At 41.8% G+C, this 20,088-nt stretch overlaps 1 protein-coding gene across 7 annotated transcripts in view; it reads left to right on the forward strand.

Annotated features, from left to right (window-relative positions):
• VCPKMT (valosin containing protein lysine methyltransferase) overlaps positions 1-20,088 on the forward strand; it is a 35,478-nt gene that overhangs the window by 6,058 nt on the left and 9,332 nt on the right. Inside the window, exons 6-9 of one of the 7 annotated variants that reach the window (XR_013334429.1) lie at positions 935-987; positions 10,290-10,369; positions 11,609-11,731; positions 14,755-16,427. Coding sequence is in view for 1 of the 7 variants with exons in the window: in XM_077761267.1 (XP_077617393.1) it covers positions 935-949 (15 nt within the window). In the remaining 6 variants the exon portion in view is untranslated. Of the gene's footprint in view, positions 1-934; positions 2,054-10,289; positions 10,370-11,608; positions 11,732-13,172; positions 16,428-18,367; positions 18,502-20,088 lie in introns of those variants that run through there. The other 6 variants (XR_013334432.1, XR_013334428.1, XR_013334430.1 and 3 more) reach the window with 6 other exon arrangements.

Below are 20,088 nucleotides of genomic sequence, written 5' to 3' on the forward strand. Positions count from 1 at the left end.
CTATGTTTTCAGATTTCTTGGGTATGTACCTTAGAGTAGAATTGCGGGGTTATATGCGAATTCTGTAACTTTTTGAGGAATTAACAAACTGTATTCCAAAGCTACTGTACCATTTTAGTTCCTACTAGCAATAGCTGAGTCTAATTTCTTTGTATCCTCACCAACACTCGTCATTGTCAATTTTTTGATTCTACCCATCTTAGTAAGTGTGAAGTGGTATCTCATTGTGGTTTTTATTTTCATTTCCCAAGTGACTAATGATGTTGAATATCTTTGCATGTACTTATTGGCCATTTTTATATCTTTACAGAAGCACTTTGCCTGTTTTTAAATTGGGTTGTCTATTTATTGTTGAGTTGTAACAGTTGTTTATATATTCTGGGTATGAGACAGAACAGAACAGAACTTCCAAGTTCTTTCTCTCATTCTGTGGGTGGTCTTTTTGTTTTCTTTTTTTTTTTTAATGTTTTATTTATTTCTAGGAGAGAGAGAGAGATAGCGTGAGCAGGGGAGGGTCAGAGAGAGAGGGAGTCACAGACTGAAACAGGCTCCAGGCTCCGAGCTGGCAGTCAGCACAGAGCCCGACGCGGGGCCCGAACCCACGAACCGCGAGATCATGACCTAAGCGAAAGTCGGACGCTTAACCGACTAAGCCACCCAGGCGCCCCGTCTTTTTGTTTTCTTGATAGTATATCCTTTGAAGCACAAAGCTTTTTAATTTTGATGATGTCCATTGTGTCTCATTTTTCTTTGATTGCTTGTGTTTAGGTATCAGCAAAGAACCATCTCTAAAAATTATGCATGATTGTTCCTTTGAATTGCATTTAGCCATTACTAGGCATATTACCTAGTATTAAGTACCCAGTAAGTACTTAATTTTTGGTAAGAAATCTATCTTTAAAGTTTCCTTTTTTTCTTTTTTTTTGTCTTCTAGAAATCTCCATCGTGAAACCTTTAGTCATCTTACCCAAGTCTCTAACAACCTGGGTAAGCTAAAGATGTGAGTGGAGCATTGTGAATACAGCATGGGAAGATTGTGTTCACAGATTTTTCCAGCATGTCCTTAGAGATTCGATATATAAATGACAACTACCATGGGCTGCCTGCAATTTGAAAAATGATTACTGACTGCCTGCCTGCCATTGGGCCTGAAATCCACCTTAGTTTACTTTTAGCTCAGCATCAAGTTCTGCTTAAAAGAAAATTGCGTATCAGTCACTCCTCAAATGAAAATAGGTATTGAGATTTGCCAAAGTCTCTGCCAAAAGTAACCAGTGAAGCAGCATGGGTGATTTGGTGTATCGTGAGGAAACTAGAGATAAATTGATCCAATTTCTAAAGAGAGGCATCTATTACTATGTAATTATGTTTAAATTGAGACTAGTAAAATTTAGTTGTCTTCTAGATAGATAAGTATAAAAAGAGTTTTTTATTTTAACATCATTCTGCAGTGGATTTATATGTATCTTCTACTTCATTGCTGTTATTAAGATAGCTTTAGTATATAAATGTTCTCTTATTTAAAAAGAAAGCAAAAATACTATTTTGTATACTTAAATTAGCCAAAGTTTTATTCTTTTCCTCCACCATACATGTCTGTGTGAGTTGAATAGTAAATTATACTGTAATGAGTTGGTAAGAATGAAAGTAAGAAATCAGGAGGGGGGAAAGGTATCTTTACAGAATCTTCCATCTGAGAATGGAGTTGGAATAAAAAGCCTGGTTTCAGGCTTGTGCACTTATGTGGCTCTTGCACTTCTCCTTATGTATATCTTCTAGGAAAATGAGTAAAATCACTGGTGTGTTTTCATGAAACAGAGAAAGGTTTTTAAGCAACTACACATGTAGTTCTGTATACGTTTAGCAAATGATTTTGGTTCTGTGTAGTCTGTTTTATGTTTTTAATGATAATCATCTGCTCACACTCGATCTATCAAGGACTTCAGTCATACCAGTTGTGAAGAGGAATACTAACTGGATGGGATTCTGGTACTTACAGGCATTGGTGCTAGGTGGCACATTTTATGTATTAAAATAAACGTTGTTTTTGAGATCCTGTGATTTTTGTGAATGTTTCAGAGATGGTTTTGAAGAAAATGAACTCTAAAGCAGACTTTCCAGAAAAAGCAAAAGCAGCCCTATTTAGAGAAATTAAGGATCCAAGTCAAAAGAACCATTCTTTTCTCCAGGCTTCCTTCAATCTTTAAAGTTTGTTTTGCTGTTCTTCAGAATGTGTTGTTCATACTACCCTTAGCATTTTATTAAGCAGTTTACTAAACAGTATAAACTAAATATGTGATACTTTGTTAGTTACAGATAGCACCAGTTATTATTAGTGAAATCTTGGCACAAGTAACTACTTTCTAGCCTTTTTCAGAAGTTGTGGAGCTTATAAAAATAAGTCTGACATTGACCAGCTATAGTGATCCACCCAGGTTCTTCAGATCCCTCTCCCTCCTTCCCTGTTCACTAGATCTGTAATATTCACTGCCTCTGGGTCTTTGGCCTGAAGTGCTCCTTGATATTTCTGGATGAAAGCCCGGCTTCTTTACCTCACATAGGTGCACCTTATACTCCAGAACTCTCTGGAGGAGTTGGGTTGAGGTCAGCCTCTACCGCTTTGTCAGAATCGCCCCTTTGCTTGAGTATGCTTCCTTCCCTGTCCTATTTCCACTCCTTACTTTTTCTAAGTCACTTGCATACATTCATTACCACCTGTTCTAGAAAACTGACCTAAGTCACTGACTGTAGATTTAAGTAATTTGTAACATTAAATCATGGGATTTTTTTTTTGTCCCTATTCTGGATTTAACACCAAAGCATAGACTAAAAGGTACCAAGTCTCCACGTTGTAAGAAGAGAAGTACTGGTGGTTAGGACCAGTGAGCACTGCATGGCTTACTGAGGGCTGCCAGTTCATGTAACACGCTGTGTCCTGAACCACCATTCCACAGACGGGGAGGCCAGGGAGAGGCAGTGTTGGGGAAGGGGATCTAGTCCTTTGAGCTCTCGCGAGAGAGGGGATAGGAAGCATCTGTACTCAGAAACCACAAGAGGGAGGCCTGAGGGAATAATTCAAGATTCAGGATGCCTCTAAGAAGGGGAACCCCAGCATTTTCTCCACCTGGTTGGATTTGTGTTTACCCAGCATGTTAGCCTATCTGTTGGCTGTTCGAGAGCACAGGAATGGAATTGGAGAGGCAGGGGCTGTCAGGCAGAAAGGTATTAAAGATGGATCCTGTCAGCCTGAGAGTTGATAACATAAGTTGGAGGCTGAAGGACTTGTGCAGCCACGTGAGGAAGTTCAAGGGCAGGTGCTGTAAATGAGACGTGTGATGCCAGGGACTGGGGATCAGCCAGGATGCAGCCAACTCTCAAATCTCAAGGGACTGCCAGGGCTGGGTTGCGGGGACTGCTCAGGAGTGAGCTGCTGTGCCTCTGGGAGTGGAGGGTGGGGTTGCCATTATGCACCATGAAACCCATAGGCTAATTGTCAGCCTTCAGTTATCGCTGATTAGGGAGTCCCTTTGGTAAGACTGTTTCTCAAAGTAGGCTGCACGTGGAATCACCTAGAAAATTAAAAGCAAATAAAAGCCGTTTTCAGGTACCAGTTCAATTAAGTAAGAGGCATGGAATTTTTATCAAACGGCTCCAAGTGGTTTGGGTGTTTGGCCTAAATTGGGAACCACACATTAAGGAAACCTCTTCCAAAATCTACTTCCCAAGAGAAAGAGCAGAGAAAAGAGAGGAGAAATATAAAAACAACCCATCCATGATTAGAATGGACCTGCACTGCATAAGGAGGAAAAGAGCTTTGAATCCAGTGTGGACTGGCCTGTGCAAGAGGGTTTAAACAGGACTGAACTTTAGAAACTATTTACCTAAAAATGTAGAGGATCTGACCAAGGTAAAGGTGATGCTACTCAAGAGGAAAGTGGAAGGGAGTCCGATAGCTGGAAAAAGGAAATTGTTGCAGGTCAGTCTCCAATGACTTGAGTCTCCCGTGTCTACCAGTTAAAACTAAAGTTTTTTGAAGTTGCATAACTTTGAATCTCAGTCAGGTATAGTTTATAACCAAGGGTCTCTGACTCTTAAGTGTGATGAACTTGGGAGTGAAATTAGGTTGTTTTTAATTATTTTAGGAAGTATTAATCCAGAATGATTTTTTTTTTACACAGCTACCCTTTTTTTCTTGTCAAATGATGCCAAATGCGATATAATAACTCAGACCATAAATGTTCTATTAATTTAAAGATGTATGGGTTCTAGAAATAGGACTGTTGTTCTAAAGTTTCCCTGTAGATGGCATTGTTTCACTTTGTCTTTAAACAGTTTATAAAAAGGAAGTCGTTAAAATAGAATATTTTGAAATAGAATCACACTTGCATTTTAAAGGAGAGCCAAATTAGATTTTATAAAATAAACATACAGGGTACCTGGGTGGCTCAGTCAGTAGAGCATCCAACCCTTGATCTCAGGGTCATGAGTTCATACCCCACAGTGGGTGTGGAGCCTACTTAAAAAAATAATAAACCTACCTATTATGATTTGCTTTCTAGCATAACATGGTTGTCTTAGTGTGTTTGGGCTGCTGGAACAAAATATCCCAGACTGGGAGGCTTATAAACAACAGAAATGTATTTCTCACTTCTGGAAATTGGAAGTCCAAGATCAAGGCACCAACTTCCTCATAGGCAGCTGTCTTCTCATTGTAACTGCACATGGCAGAAGGGACAGATGATCTCCCTGGGGTCTCTTTTAGGGCACTGATCCACTTACTAGAGCTTCACCCTCATGACCTACTCATCTCTCAAACACCCACCTCCAGATACCATCACACTGGGGGAATAAGTTTTAACATTAAGATTTTGGGCTGGGTCAGGGGAACACACACATTCAGACCATAACAACAGTATAAGGAAAGCTGGATTTTTTTCCTTATAAAATTATATTTGATATATCTTTATGTCTATTGCATTTTTTTTTTTTTTTAAGTTTGTTTATTTTGTGCACAAGTGAAGGAGGGGAAGACAGAAGGAGAGAGAGAGAGAGAATCCCAAGCCAGGTCTGCACTGTTAGCGCAGAGCCTGATGCAGGACTCAAACCCACTAACCATGAGATCATGACACGAGAAGAAGTCAGAAGTTTAATTGATTGAGCCACCCAGGTGCCCCAATTGCATTCTGATATGCCTTTTGAATTGCTGAGTGTTTTTCCTAAAGCTACAGAAATTGCAATTCATAAGCCATTTCTCTGCTATGGATATCTTCTGTGAGAGACATTTAAGAGACTAAATTAGTTGGTCAAGTTCTGAAAATTAATTGACCTTGAAAGTACCTTTTATATAATGCATGATTCTATGTTTGAGGTACTTGAACCTTCTAATTAATTTTAATTAGCTTTTCAAACCAGTGTACTTTCCTCACTAGAGTAATAAGTAGTTTTTACATCAGAAGACTGAAGCTCTTTGACTATGCGTAGTCCTGTAGGCTTAGGCCAGCTACTTGATACTCAGTTTTTCTCTCTCCTCAGGAAACATAAGGGTTTGAAAGAGTTTCATTGATAATAATTGTGAAAACTCAGTTTTGATTCATTGATAATAATTGTGAAAACATTCAGTTTTCATACCATGGAGGCCTTCAAGCTAATACAAATACAGGAAAAATTGTGGCAGCAAAATTTTACTGAAAATCAAGTAATGGAAAAGCAATGTTTTCACTCTACATAATTTTGAGTAAGAAAGCAGTAAATTCTCAAACCATTTACACCAGTTAGGTAGGTTAAAACTGTTACATACTTGGGGTCATTTAAGACATTGTCTTCAGTTCTTAAGTATTGGTTCAGGTTTTGTGAAGATCTAGTGAGTGCATCAATTGTGAGATAAATTTTACGTAATTCTTCAGCAATGACAAGACAGTTTTCAAATAATAGATTTTAAAAATGTGTTAGAGCAAATTATCTCCATGATAATGTTTTTTTCACGCATTCTGAAAACCATGTGTCAGAGCATAGGCCTGGAGACCAGATTATCTCAGCTTGAATTCCAGTTCTGCCATTTACTAGCTGTGTGACCTTGAGAAAGTTATTTAAACTTAATGTGCTTGTTTTCTCGTATGTAAGATGAGGATCATAATAGTATCCACCTAATAGTTTGCCATGGGGGTTAAAGTCAGTTTAATACGTAAAATGTACTCACGTACCTGGCATATACTAAGTGTTCAATACATGTGATTACAGTAGAGGTGGAATTACTTTACATGTAGGGAGTAAGAAAATGTGTATAGTATAAATCTATTTATGTCTATACGCAAAATCTGGGTGTCTTTTTGGGAGTACAGGACCCATGTAAACATGACTCTCCCATCATGGTGGGAATGGCGCTTGGGCCAGGAGGATGTTGAGAACACTGTTCATGCACAGTTATTTGAACAAGTAAGCAATTTTAGAAAAAGGAAGAAAATGGAGTGGAAGAAAAGCATTTGTTTGCTGGGTTTTTTTGTTTTTTTGTTTTTTTTGAGATGTTTTATATATTTTTGAGAGAGGGAGGCAGCAGTCTCCCTCTTGTCAGGGCAAAAAGCCCGACATCGGGCTCGAACCCACAAACTGAGTATATAACCTGAGCCAAAGTAGGATGCTCAACCAACTGAGCCTCCAGGCCCCCCTGTCGTTTTTACAGTTTTATTTTATTGTTTATTTTTTCAATGTTTATTTTTGAGAGAGAGAGGCAGAGAGACAGAACGTGAGCAGGAGAAGGGCAGAGAGAGAGGGAGACACAGAATGAGAAGCAGACTCCAGGCTCTGAGCTGTCAGCACAGAGCCCAACATGGGGCTCAAACCCACAGTCTGGGAGATCATGACCTGAGCCGAAGTCAGACCCTTAACTGATAGAGCCACCCAGGCGCCTCTCATTGTTATGGTTTTAAAGTAAGTGCATTGGCATGCAAAGGCTATTAGAAACAGGAAATCCTCATATCTAAATACAGGAGCCTGATCTTGGCTGTCTGGAGCTCCAGGATTAACATCCTACCTCCCTGAACCTTCATCCACTTCTTCACTTTTTGATTCTTATTATCACATCTGTTAAACTGGTTAGATAACAGGTCATTAAAAGTATATCAGCAGATCATTTTTCTGAAGCCTAGGACTTGATGTATCTACATAACTATTTTGAAAGTTTAGATGTATTAACTCGAAAAGCAAAGTGAGTCTAAAATACTTCTGTAGCAGTTACTTTCCAGATAAACAGTTTTTTACCACGTCATATATATATACTGGGTTCTGGGATCTTAGCATAATTAATCCCTTGGACTACCTATGCATACCAGCAGACAAGAATGAGAGAATGCGAAGGAATCGTATCTGCTTCCTCACCAACCAGTGTAAAGAGGCACATGGTACCTACATTTATTAAATTTTCAAGGCCTTTTTATTTTCAACTGATGGAAAAGATTATCATGAACACTAAATAGCTGGTTTTCGTTTTTAGAAACATGTATTATCTGTAATGCACTAACTTATTTTGATAAATAGTAAGTTTGTACTTTTTAGTATTCACAAGGTTGAAAACTGCTATTTGTTCCTTGCAAAGCAAGATTAAGACTTTTGGAGAAGAGTTATTCCTGATGTAGAGCTTACAGGCTTAAATGTTTGAATAGTTATCAGATTTCCTTCATGTTATTACCTCTAATGAAGTACCACTGACAATCTATTAACCCATGATGGATCAGTGCTTTTAAACACTCTTGGGTAATTTTTTTAAAGTTAACTTTTATTCCATTTTGTAAGCGTACTGAAACCCAGGCATCAACAGTGTGGCTTTCAGTTCTACCTGTCAGCTCATCATTGCATGAGTAAATTAATAAATGCTTGCTGGGAGTTGAGAGTATACAGTACAAAGTTCCCATGTATCCACATTCAGTACCTGACCTCATTCCTTTAGGAATGTGTCGAGAAAACCCGCTTGTACTGCAATGCCCGGTATAGGTGCACATTGATGCTCCAGATACAAGTAGCGTGTCTTATCCAAAACTTAGATGAAAAGTTTTACACTTGCATTTAGCATGAATGTAAAGAATAATCTCATGGCATATAATTCACATCAAACGTAGGCCTGGTTTCTTGAACTTAAAAGCCAGAAAAACAAGTCACCCACTCTTGGTGTGAGTGTGTTTATTGTTTAACCAGAGCGTGTCTTTGGATTTCTGTGACATTTATGAATGTAGGTACAAAAATGTGCTTTTAAAGTAAGCTATCTTCTTTCTAAATCTTATCACAAAGATTTTAAAAATTGTTTGTTGTTCCAAAACTCTCTGCGCTCTCAATATAGATGATACCCGCATTTGTCTGTTACTCTCTCTGAAGTAGTGGTTAAGATCCCAAGGAAGAGGAGAGCACAGTAGCAGCTTAGTATGGCCAGTAGGAACGGAATTCGCCATTAGCCCTGGAACACAGCCCCAGCTTTATTCCATGTCCAGTCACCTTCCCTTTATGCACCCAAGCTTGAACATTCTGTTTTTCTCTTGAGAAAATCGTTCACTTGATTACCACCTAATCTAGCTGTATGTCCCTGGGCAACTTGACCTCTCTTAGTGTTCATGTCCCTTTCTGTAAAACGAGAATGCTGCGCACTGGCTAGCACTGTGGTGATGGTTAAACTAGATAATATATGGGAACGAGAGCAGGGAGGAAGGCTTCTCCTGAAAATTGAGACTGGTCAACCTTTGCAAACTGGAGAAGTGTGGAAGAAGCCATCCCAAGTAAACAACACGTGACGGGGTCCAGGGGAAAACAAAGCCTCAGTTGTCAAAAAGAAGGGATTCTGTTTTGCAGTATGCCTATCAATTACTTTTATGTCCCACCCTGACTTTTTCACCTCCTCTTTAGACTCCACCTTCATCACAGGAAGAGAGTAGGAGGTCATGGGGAGAAGAGGTTGCTCTTACCAAAAAAAAAAAAAAAAAAACCTGAAAGGCGTTAATAAGCTATTAGGCATTACTGGTTTGGTACTTCCCAGGAGAATGTAAAACCAAAACAAAACAAAGAAATAGATAGCCCCTTGAAGCCACAAAGATCCCAGTGCTGCAGATTAGCAGAAGCAGAGTTTAGCAAAGAAGTTAATGGAGACTCTTCAAAATACTGTAAAGGGAATAGCAAATGAAATATGGTCTGTTGCTGTTCTTCCACATTTAACTGGAAGCTGAGGTCCTATATGTAAAGTATCTAGAACAACACCTGATGTAAAGGACCCTCAAAACATTTACGTTCTCTTCCCTTCTCCCATTATCATATCCACCCTCCATGACTTCTGTGGAACATTTGACACATTTTATTCACCTCTTTCAATTCAGTCCACCAACAAGTACAAAAACAGGTATCCCTGGGCGTCCAGTATACATATTGGTACTCTCTTAGGTACTAAGGGCAAATAAATTGATAAAATGCAATCTACACCCTTAAGTTGTTTACTCACTCATAATGTGATAGGCATGCAAAAATAATTGCAGCTCTGGGAAAAGTGCAATAATAAAGTTATGAATTAGCTACAGTGGCTGTGTAAAGGAGAGTATGGTTAACTCTGCCTGGGTTGATCAGGGAAGATTTCACGAGGGGACCATGGAGTTGATTTTTTAAGGGTGAATTGGAATCCAGTGAGCAACCTGTCAGGTGTTCCAAACAAGCACCTGTAACTGCATCAAAGGTAGGGGTTTGGTGGTGTTGGAGCATAGGGTGTATCAGATGACTGATTGGTAGGCAGGAGGGCAGGGAAGGACATGGAGAGTCTCATATACCATATTCAGGAGTGTAAGTTGAATTCTCTAAGCAACGAGAGGATATTAAATGGGGAAATCACTTGTGTCAAATCATTTTAGAAGGATCATTCGGACACTAACCCCTAGGACAAGACATGAGGCCAGGCAAGGAGTAGGCATTAAAATGGCCCAGCAGAGAGATGTTGGGATGGAGGTAAGGGGTCTGAACTCAGGCAGTAGCAGTGTGAATGGACAGGAAGGGATAGATTCGAGAGCCATTGTGGATGTAGACTGAGCAAGAAATGACATAGGTGACCATGGAGCATCCTGGTAGAGTCAGGGCCTCCACAGCCCACACAGTGCCCTTGTGCACGTGAGATAGGATTCTTTTTCTTTAAAGTACTTTCTATTAGAAAAGCATTGTATTAATTTTATCAAAACTAGAGATTTTAATGCCAGCTACTAGAAAATTGTCATGTATACAAATTACATAAATTTGGAATCAAATTATAATTAAAAAAATTTTTGTTTTCAAAACAGTATCTACAATGTGAATGGTGTCCCCTTTCAGTGGTGCTTTTTGCAGTACACAGCCTGAACAACCACACATTGCAGCCCTGGTAAGGTATACTGTAATTGACAATTAAATATATAGGTTTGGGGGCAGAGGAGAGGGTGGATAGTGAAACGTAAGGTCTTATAGATCACTCCAAATGTATAGATTGAAGAAAACATCCAAGATAATATCCTGGGAAATACCTGAATTCAAGGAATAATTGGAAAGAAGGGAACCAATAAAAGAGACATCTTGGAAATGTCTTCTCCCTTGGCGTCAGGAACAAGCAGTTCTAAATTTAAATGCTTTGATGGTCATATAACTCCTATTTGTGTATATCAGACACCGAGATCTCCAACCTGCCTTTCATGTGCCAAGTTCAGATTTTGTACATCTGTCCCCAAATCAACAGAGTAATGCTGCTTACTAGTCAGTAGTTTCATTGCCTGCAGCACAGCGGTGCTTGGATCATTATTTTAATACTTGGTCCACATGCTATAAAAATGAGAGAAAACCCAAAAAAGAATATGGTGTCATTAATGATAGGACACTTAGGTCTCAAATTAATGCATCCTAGACCAGGGTGGAAATACTGCTTCTCAGAAAGCTATAAATCCTTAGCCTCCATGGCTGCTCATTGGACTTAGTTTGGTTGTGAGCTCACTGTAAAAAGGAACAAGGAGAATAGGAAATAGTACAGAACCAACACTGGAAATCTTGATGTTGGACATGGAGGTCTAATTCATTTTCTCTTTGGGAATTGTACTCCCCTCCTGTGTGCGTTCAGTAAGTTCAACTTCGTCCTTCTGCCCCGCGTCTGGCAGCTCCTTCTCAGTCTTCATCCTGAGTCCCTGTTCCCTCCCTGTTGCCTCCCTCACGATTGCCCAGACTTCTGTCCTTCGACAGCTCACTTCTCCATACTCTCCTTCACGGACGGTGCAGTTCTCGTGATTCCAGCCACAAGCCTGTTGAAGATTCTCCGTCCCTCCACCTCTGGCTCCGACCCCTCTCCTGAGCTCTGGCCTCGCCTCGTAGCTGCTTGCCTGAGCTCCTCCTCTGCTGGCTCAAGCAGCAGTAGGTCCATTTCAAGCAACATCTCTGCCATTTAGACTCTTCTGCTTTACTTTCTAGTTTTACTAATGGTACCATTCTTACACGATTTCTAATTCTTTCTGCCTCTACGTAAAACCGGCGTATCTAAGAATGCCCCGTCAGAGGGACTCGCCTCTTTCTCCCCTTTCTGTTTTTACTGCCACCACCTCGGGTCGGGCCTCATTACCTCTAATTTATCGTCCTGTCATAGTCTCCCACTTGCAGCATCTCTCCACACACATCTGTGCAAACAGTGGTGGCAGAGCACTCTCCTAACGTGGGAGTTCCAAACTGTTCCTCCTCCTGCGCGGAAACCTCCCCAGAGTCTTCCAGGGTAAGTAAAAACTCCCCGGCAGGTGTTCAGTACCCTCCTCGGTGCATCTCCTTCTGCTTGCCTCTTGCTCTCTTACCAAGTTTCTGGATATACGAGGTGTTTTCCTGCCTCTGTCTTTACTCATGATCTTTCCATGTGGTGGCCAATCGTAGCAATACCTTCTGTCTTCCATCAGACCTTCTCCCAACTGTCTGATAAAGACCAAATGGACCCACTGCACTGACCACCCCCGCCCACCCTGTAACCAAACCCTGCCCAATCACTTCATGTCTTCAACTGCAGTGTAGGGATGGGTGTCATATGACCCAAGCTAACCCCCAAGAGCCCTCCTGGATCGGAGGCACTTCTTCTTTTCTAGGATAGCTAATGCTAATGATAAAGTAAGCCTTGAGCTATCCAAGAATAAAGGTCAACACAGAGGAAAGCAGTCTAGAAGCAAAGAGAGAAATTGGGATTCACTTTGAGCCTCTGGAAGCAGCCATACCTAAAGCCAGCGATACTTTCTGGACTTTCCGGTCATATAACCTTGTTAACTTTGGTTTGGGATCGGATTTCTCTTCCCTGTAGTGGAGCAGGTCCTAACTAGTAGAGTGTTCAAACCTTTCTTGCTCTTTACACCCTACTACCTTAAGATCCTTTTCAATGACGACTTTTCTCAGGAAGTGATATGGCTTTTAAGTCTTCATTTTGTCCATAATACCACCCAGATCATCTTAGCAGCTGACTTACAAGCTTTCTAGAATAGTTTTAGTTGCTGACCATACTATAGAAATCCTAAACTATCAAACTACAAAAATAAACGTCACGAAACGAGTCAGAAAGCAAAAGTGAGGACACAAAAACCGGTTGTGGGGATAGTTGATTTAATGTGTTAACAAAAGAGGAAATTCACCACTTTGCACCCAGAAAATGTTCAAGCCTCCACCTCTGTCCGAATCCTGGGATTATAATTTAAACAGATTAACTCAAGAAGATGAATTCCTCAGGAGAGAGGGTAGATTCTGAGGCTGGGCTAACCCTCAGGGTTAGGGAATGCCTGAAGAGCAGAGGGAAAGTTACAACATGCATCAGGAGAGGTCCTTAGGCAGTAAGGTCTGAGATCTAGAGAGCAAGATTAGGAATGCAAAGTGTCCTCTCAGAAGGGTTTAAAATACCTTGCTGCTCTTCTCCTGGGCTACAGGAAAAGCCCACATTTAGCATGGAGTTTTCACTTTTATCTTTTTTTTTTTAAGTTTATTTATTTATTTTGAGAGAGAGCATGAGCAGGGGAAGGGCAGAGAGAGAGAATGCCAAGCAGGCTCCAAACTGTCAGTGCAGAGCCCAACATGGGGCGTCAACTCACACACCATGAGATCATGACCTGAGCCAAGATCAGATGTTTAACTGACTGAGCCATCCAGGCACCCCCAATTTTTATCTCTTTCACTGTAATTGCCTTTAGTTACACAGCATTCAGGAAAGCGACAACTCGGTGTAGCCTACCTGTGGTGGCAGAAAGTGAAGAAACCAGGGTAAGGATCATATTTGGCCACGTCACCCTCTGTGGATGCCCACAGGAAGGAAGCATAGGGACAGGTCTGGAAAGGCCAGGCAGAGCCTACCGGACGGACAGGGCAGGGCTGGAGAGACCAGGGAAAGCACCTGCACTGGTGGGCCCCTCAGAGACATGCAAGATAGAATCCCTTCCCAGCATATGCCAGAGGGGCGCCCTGCAATAGAGGCAGAGCTGACCCTTGGGAGGCAGATGTTACAGATACGATACACATTTTACGGACTTTAGATGTACTGGTTCAGAGCAAAGTATTTGAAAAGATTGTAGTGAGGCTAATTTTTTTATATCACCAGATTTGAAAGTGTCAATACAATTTATACTCACATTCTATTATTCTAAATAAATTGGTAACGTAGTTTTAAAAATTGTGATTTATGGGATGTCTAAAGTTTTTCTGTCGCAACTACACAGCCTCCTAAAACAAAATTGAGAAAAAAAGTCTAAAATAAAAGCATGATTTTAAAAGTTTCCAGAATGATCCCTGAGTCTCACAAGGGGTAATTTATGAAAGACCAAAGAACCATTCACTTACTATTCCCACAATAAAGCCCTAAATTAATTTTAAATACAGCTTTGATGATTGACAGATGATTGACTGCAGTTATAGGAGAATTAAATTACCAACCAGGAGGAAATCAGATTAAATGTTGGGGTTGCATATGGATGGGCTCGGGACTGTCAAAACTGATATAAGTACCACTTGATGTGATCTCGCTTAATGTGATCAGGGCTAACATAAGACTCAGGCTAATGTTGCCACTTAGCAATTCAGAGTTTTGCATTTAGATAAAGATCTCTCCCCAGACCTGTGTAATGTGAGCAGAGAGAATGATGGTGTGCGTTTATAAGGAAGGGTGAAGACTGTAAGTAAGTTCGTAATTAACTGATAAAAGCCCGGAGGTATTCTACAGCTTTATTTTTCTTACCAATGTCTAAAGCACAGGCACACCTTGCCAGATAGCCTTGAAAAATGTGACCGTTACTCCAGAGCAAAAAAGAATGGCGTTGCTTGCTGCCCTTCCATGAGGACCTGGCAAGGAGGGTGGAATTCTGTGAAGAGAGAGCCCAGAACCCTGGCCTGCTCACCCTCCCGTGCTCAGGAGGAGAACAAAATGGCTCCAGCTTACACACCTCCTGAAAATGTTTCTCCAGACACAGGAGAGATCACACGACTCTCCGGCTGATCCATGAGTTCCCAGAGTGCTTTGCTGTCACGCCTTGACCGTGATTTGCAGAGTCCCCTCAAGTCACACTGTCCCTCTCCTGATTAAAGATTTGCCTCAGCACCTCTTGCAGGAAACTTTCTGGGCTAGACGAAGACCAGATGGTGAAGGCTCAACTCCTATTTCTGCTGTGGATGGGCTGTGAGTCCTTGGGCAGGTCCCTTGGTCTGACTTTGTTTCTTCATCTATAAGATAGAGGTGATGATGGTGGTGGTAGTGGTGGTGACGTTTGTTCTGTCCACCCACAGAGTTCTTAAGATGCTCAGATAGGAAAATGGGTGTGAGAGCCAAAGGTCAGCCTCAAAGCTGAATGGAAATGTGAGTTACTGCGTTTGGTGCTCACCTTTGACAAAAGGTATGATTCCTTCTTCCCCTCTCCTCAGCCAGGCGCGCTCCATTCGGGAACAGACAGTCACTCCTCCAGGAGCGCCAGCTCTGTCAGTTCACAGCAGCTGTTTGTGGATCTGCTTCGTCTCCCAGTGAGCAGGGCTTCTTAGCTGAAGGTCTGCAGAAGCGAGTGGAGATAGACTGTGGATCAGTTCCCCTGGGTCTCTCAGGCTTTTGTCCTCTCAGGCCCTAGTTGATCTTGGGCCAGATCTTATCAATCTTCTCCCTCACTTTTTCTCTTCACAGGACATCTGAAGAGACAGAATCGCCATCTCTCCTCATTTGTGTTCGGTGGGCCAGGCCTCATGGTGGCCGCCGGGGAATGCCAGTGAATTATAGTTGCTTGCTGGCATGTAAAGGAGCTAGTTCCCAAAAGGAGTTAAATGCTGTAGAACAGAGCCCAAGATATGCCAGCCATTTTATAAATACTAGTAGTAGTAATCGTAGCAGGAGTAATAGTATTGGAGCATAGAGGATTGGCCTCCTTTTGCAAATGTTCCCTTTGATTTCTCCAGCCTATCAAATGAGAGGACTCCTCAACTCACCACTATCTTAGTCCATTGTTTCTGGAAGAATTTAGGGTTGCAGGTCTTCGAGGCAGGCTATAAAATGCTGCTTTGGTTTACAGGAGCTCCTGGCCCATTGGAAGCCCTACTGGGGAGACTGACGCATTAGATACTGGGCTGGCAGGGCTGCCAGGGCACCTCAGGGCCTGGCTCTTTAGACAGGGCTCTCCCCGGGGCTGAAGCTCACGGGAGGGCTCAGCTGCAGGGACCCACTGACGTTAACTCTCAGCTGCCAACTTTGCTCAGAGAGAGGAAGTTCTGCAGCTTCCTGGAAGGGCGGGCCCAACAGGGGCCAGAGGACGTTGTGCAGAGACCGAGGATGGAGAATCTTTCCGAGGTTGCCTTGCACTCTCCATCTTCAAAGCCTCACCCCTACCTTGGCAGCTGGCAAGGCAGTGGCACCCCACCAGGGAGGGCCGGGACCAGCCAGGTCCTGGTTCCTTCCTTTGTCCTCCAGACACTGAGAAGGTGTGGTGTATGCTGATTCATGGTCTGCGTTGACCACTGCTCAGAGCCCATTTGTCCACTGACGCCTTCCTCCTCCTTAGGACACCATTCTTTTCAACCAAAGAGAGCCCAAAATACGTACTATATTCATTTTATGTAAACCCCCGGTTGTGGTACAGTGGCTGGGGTTCCCCTTTGGTCCTTGCAATTTTTTTTATGACTCTGTTGGTTTGCATTTGCGTAAGTGCTGGGTAAAACAGGAAGGTGCTCGTCGAGCTCAGAGGTCTCTCCAGATGCCTCCATTTTAAAGATTGTGTTCTGTTCGCTCACAGTGTGGCTTTGGTGACAGCTTTTCATGTTTCTTGTTTCATGTATCTTGCTAACTCTACAGCCCCCTCCCGGAAGACAAGAACAGCGTCTTGCATCCTGCAGGATCCTTGCACCTATTGCTGGAGGAATATTCCATGATTCAAGTCAGTAATTAATCCAGCTCTCTTTTCTTGAGCACCTACGTGTGTTGGGTAGGTCTCCAGGGAACACAGACATGCGCAGACAGTTAACGAAAAGTGAGGAGGCAGCGGAGTGGAGAAAGAGTAGTAACTTTAGAGTTTGGTGGGAGTGAGACCGTTAGGGTTGAGAAAAGGCAGATAAGAAAGGTTGAAAGGGGAGGGGTGGTGGCTGAAGACAAAGGGGGATTACTGGGGGCCGGAGCGGCTACATAAGCTGTGAAGTGAGATACGAAGGATCCCAGATAGAAGGAAAGAGATTCAGAGCACAGGCAGATAAATTGATTCTGGAAAGAAGAGGGTCACCCTTTCAGTAGACTAAGGGAAGGAAAGAAGATGGAGCTACATTTGGACATGGAGTGGAGGGGAAAGGGCTTCACGACTAATGCCCTTGGGTTTTCACTGCTAAATGAATCAAAGGGTCATGAGTCCTGAGCTTAAGGAGCTTATGCTGCTAAGGATCCGTGGCTGGGGTGACTTGAAAGTGGCGTCTATGACATAGAAATGGCTGTGTGGCCTGTTGGAGGAGATCCAGAAAAAGGGAAGAGAAAGAAAAGCAAAGCTGGGAAACAGTTATCCCTAGGGTCATCTTTCCCTCCCTCCCTGCCCTCATCCCGCTTACCAGGATCCAGAAGCCCCCAGGGAACACTCCCCTGAACCGGCCTTCCCCAGGCTCCCAGGTACCCCAAGCCCAACCTTCCCTGTTCCCTCAGAATGCCCCTTGCCGGCTTCCAGTCAGCTAAGCATTGCTGTTGTTTCAGTAGCTGCTCACGGCTTTGGGCACTTTTCTCTGTCAGATAATAGTGTGATGATATTCTTGGCGGGTGGGGAGGTCCCCATAAGATTTTGGCTCCCACAGACTTTACATCAGCTCTGGATCAATATACCCAATTCTTAATTTTCAGAGAGATAGTGCAACAAAGTATCAATTTACCATATGGCCAACTTGTCAAATTTACCAAAAAACCAGCTTCCTAAAGCTTGTTTCAAGGAGTACTCTCTGTATGAATATATTCATGCATATATTTTTCTCAAATAGAGTCAGTGAATATAAATATATTCTTCATGCATAGTCAATGATTCTGAAGATTTTCGACAAATAGGAATTTATTTTTATTGTGAATATTGTCAATAAATACATACTTAGTATGGGCTGGACCATGCCCCTCCAAAATTCATATGCTGAAGTCCTAATGCCCAATACCTCAGAATGTGACTGTTTGGAGATAGGGTGTTAAATGAGGTCATTAAAGTAGACCCTGATCCTGTAAGACTGGTGTCTTTAAAAGAAGAAGAGAAGCACGTGGGTGGCTCAGTTGGTTAAGCATCCGACTTTGGCTCAGGTTATGATCTCATGGTTCGTGAGTTCAAGCCGTGTTGGGCTCTGTGCTGATAGCTCAAAGCCTGGAGCCTGCTTTGGATCTGTTTCTCCCTCTTTCTGTGCCCCCCTCCATCAAAAATAAATTAGAACATTTTTTTAAAAGAGAGTCTCTATACTTTACAAAAAGAAGAAGGAGAAGAAGAAGGAGGAGGAGGAGGAGAAGGAGAAGAGAAAGAGGAGTTAGGACACAAGCACAGAAGGAATACAATGTAAAGATACAGGGAAAAAATGGCCATCTATAAGCCAAAGGCAGAGGCCTCCGAAGAAACCAAGCCTGCCAACACGTTGATGTTGGACTTCTAGTCTCCAGAACCATGATAATATACATTTCTGTTGTATAAGCCACCCAGTCTGTGGTCCTTTGTTAAGGCAGCCCTAGCAGACTAACATAATAATCTTATAACTGTATTTTAAAATAGAAGATGTATTTCCTCAGTACTTAAAGGAATGTTTGAATTTGTCAAAAAGTTTGCATTTTCAAGTAGTCTTCTCAAATATATTCAAGAAGAAGATATTCATTTAACATTTTGAAAGTCTTCGCATAAATCTGTTCAAATTCATTGATTCTTTGCAGGAAGAAGAATATTTCTTACACCAAGATTTTGATAAATGTGGCAGATTGGTCATTAATTTACAGCAAATCTGGCTGTTTCGCCTGTTCGTACGTGTGATTAGACGATCCTCTGTACAGAGGGGCTGACGGTGTGGGGCCTGGGGTGGGGGGGGGGTGTCTGCATGGAAATTCTCATTGCCCTCCCTGAGTGCCCATCCTAAATGTGACTCCCTGAATTCTCACAACAGGCTCAGGAGATAGATGAGTATCCCATGGTACGTGCAAGACTATCAGAACTTAAAGCAGTTAAATCACTCCCATGGTCACAGAGCTAATCATTAGGTAGAACATTCCCTAGTTCTGATAGGTCTAGATAGGGCAAGTCCCAGCTATGTGACCTAAGACAAGTGGATTAACTTCTCTGTACCTCAGTTTCTTCATTTATAAAATGGGAACAATATTACTATTCACCAGATGGGCTTGTTGAATGGTTCAAATGAAATAATATATGTGCTTGGCATCAAGACTGGCACATACAAAGTCCTCTAATGTTAGCTATTGCTGTCAATTTAGGAAATATGATAAGTATAACATAAGACATTATATAGCAATGTTTCCAAAGTGCGTTCAGTTTTTGAGATGAGGAAATTAAGGCCAAGAGAAGCTGAGTGAGGGACTCAGTTGGGGCTCTCCAGTCTTTTGTTCTATTTAGGCCTTCACCTGATTGGCAAAGGCCACCCATATTAAGGAAGGCAATCTGCTTTACTCAGAGTCCACCAATTTAAATGTTCATCTCCAAAAACACCCTCACAGGAGCATCCAGAATGATGTTTGACCAAATATCTGGGCACTGTGGCCTAGCCAGGTTGACAAATAAAAGACTAACCATCACAATGTCTTTGCCCAGCTCCATCAAGAATTTCCCGAGAGCTTACACGTGTCACTGAACCTTACCTTATGCCCCGGATGCCCTGGGAAGGGGAGGAGGGGCTGTGGGATAAGGCTGAGTCTTGAGCCCTGCTCTCCCTCTTTTCTCCTTCCAAAGAAAAATGCTGGAATGAAACCATTTACTTCGTTGTATCAGGTTGGTAAGGTTGTAGGCGAATGTTTTTTCCCTCTTGTCATTTCTTTTGATATGGTTGTAATGTTTTCATTATTTATTAACTATAAGCTAGCATGCAACTTAACAAATCAGAGGGAAAATGTGCTTATAATCTCTTTAATTATGGTACTTGTTTAAAGTTTGCTTAAGCAATTTCATTTTTTAAAAATCAATATTTTTGAGGTAGAATTGCTGACATCAAAAAATGATTTTCAAAACACTCTGTATCTATGTAGAAAAGGTATGAAACTCAAAGCTAAAGTCTACATCAATTAAAATCTCACCATCTTGAATGTCAGGGGAAGGATGCACGTTGGAAACTGGCCTAACATGAAAAGGGCAAAAAATCCGTTTTTTGAGTGTTAAAACTATAAAACAGAAATCATAAGGCAAGAGCTGTATGGCAGTGTTTAGATTATTATCGTTATTAGGTAAGCTTGCTAAGGTCAGTAGGTAGAAACTCTCATCTAGTAAACAATGCAAATAATAATGCTATAGGAATACTCAGCTGGCCAGATATCTAAAGCATGCCAAAGAAGGATTCTAATAAAAATGAAACCCTTATATTTAATTAACCTCATGATGCAGGAAGGCCAAGTTTCTTCTTGAGACTGAGAGAAGTTCCAGGCTTTATGGCTGC

Source organism: Crocuta crocuta, unplaced genomic scaffold (assembly GCF_008692635.1).
Source record: "Crocuta crocuta isolate KB4526 unplaced genomic scaffold, BGI_CrCroc_1.0 scaffold163, whole genome shotgun sequence".
Taxonomy (NCBI): Eukaryota; Metazoa; Chordata; class Mammalia; order Carnivora; family Hyaenidae; genus Crocuta; species Crocuta crocuta.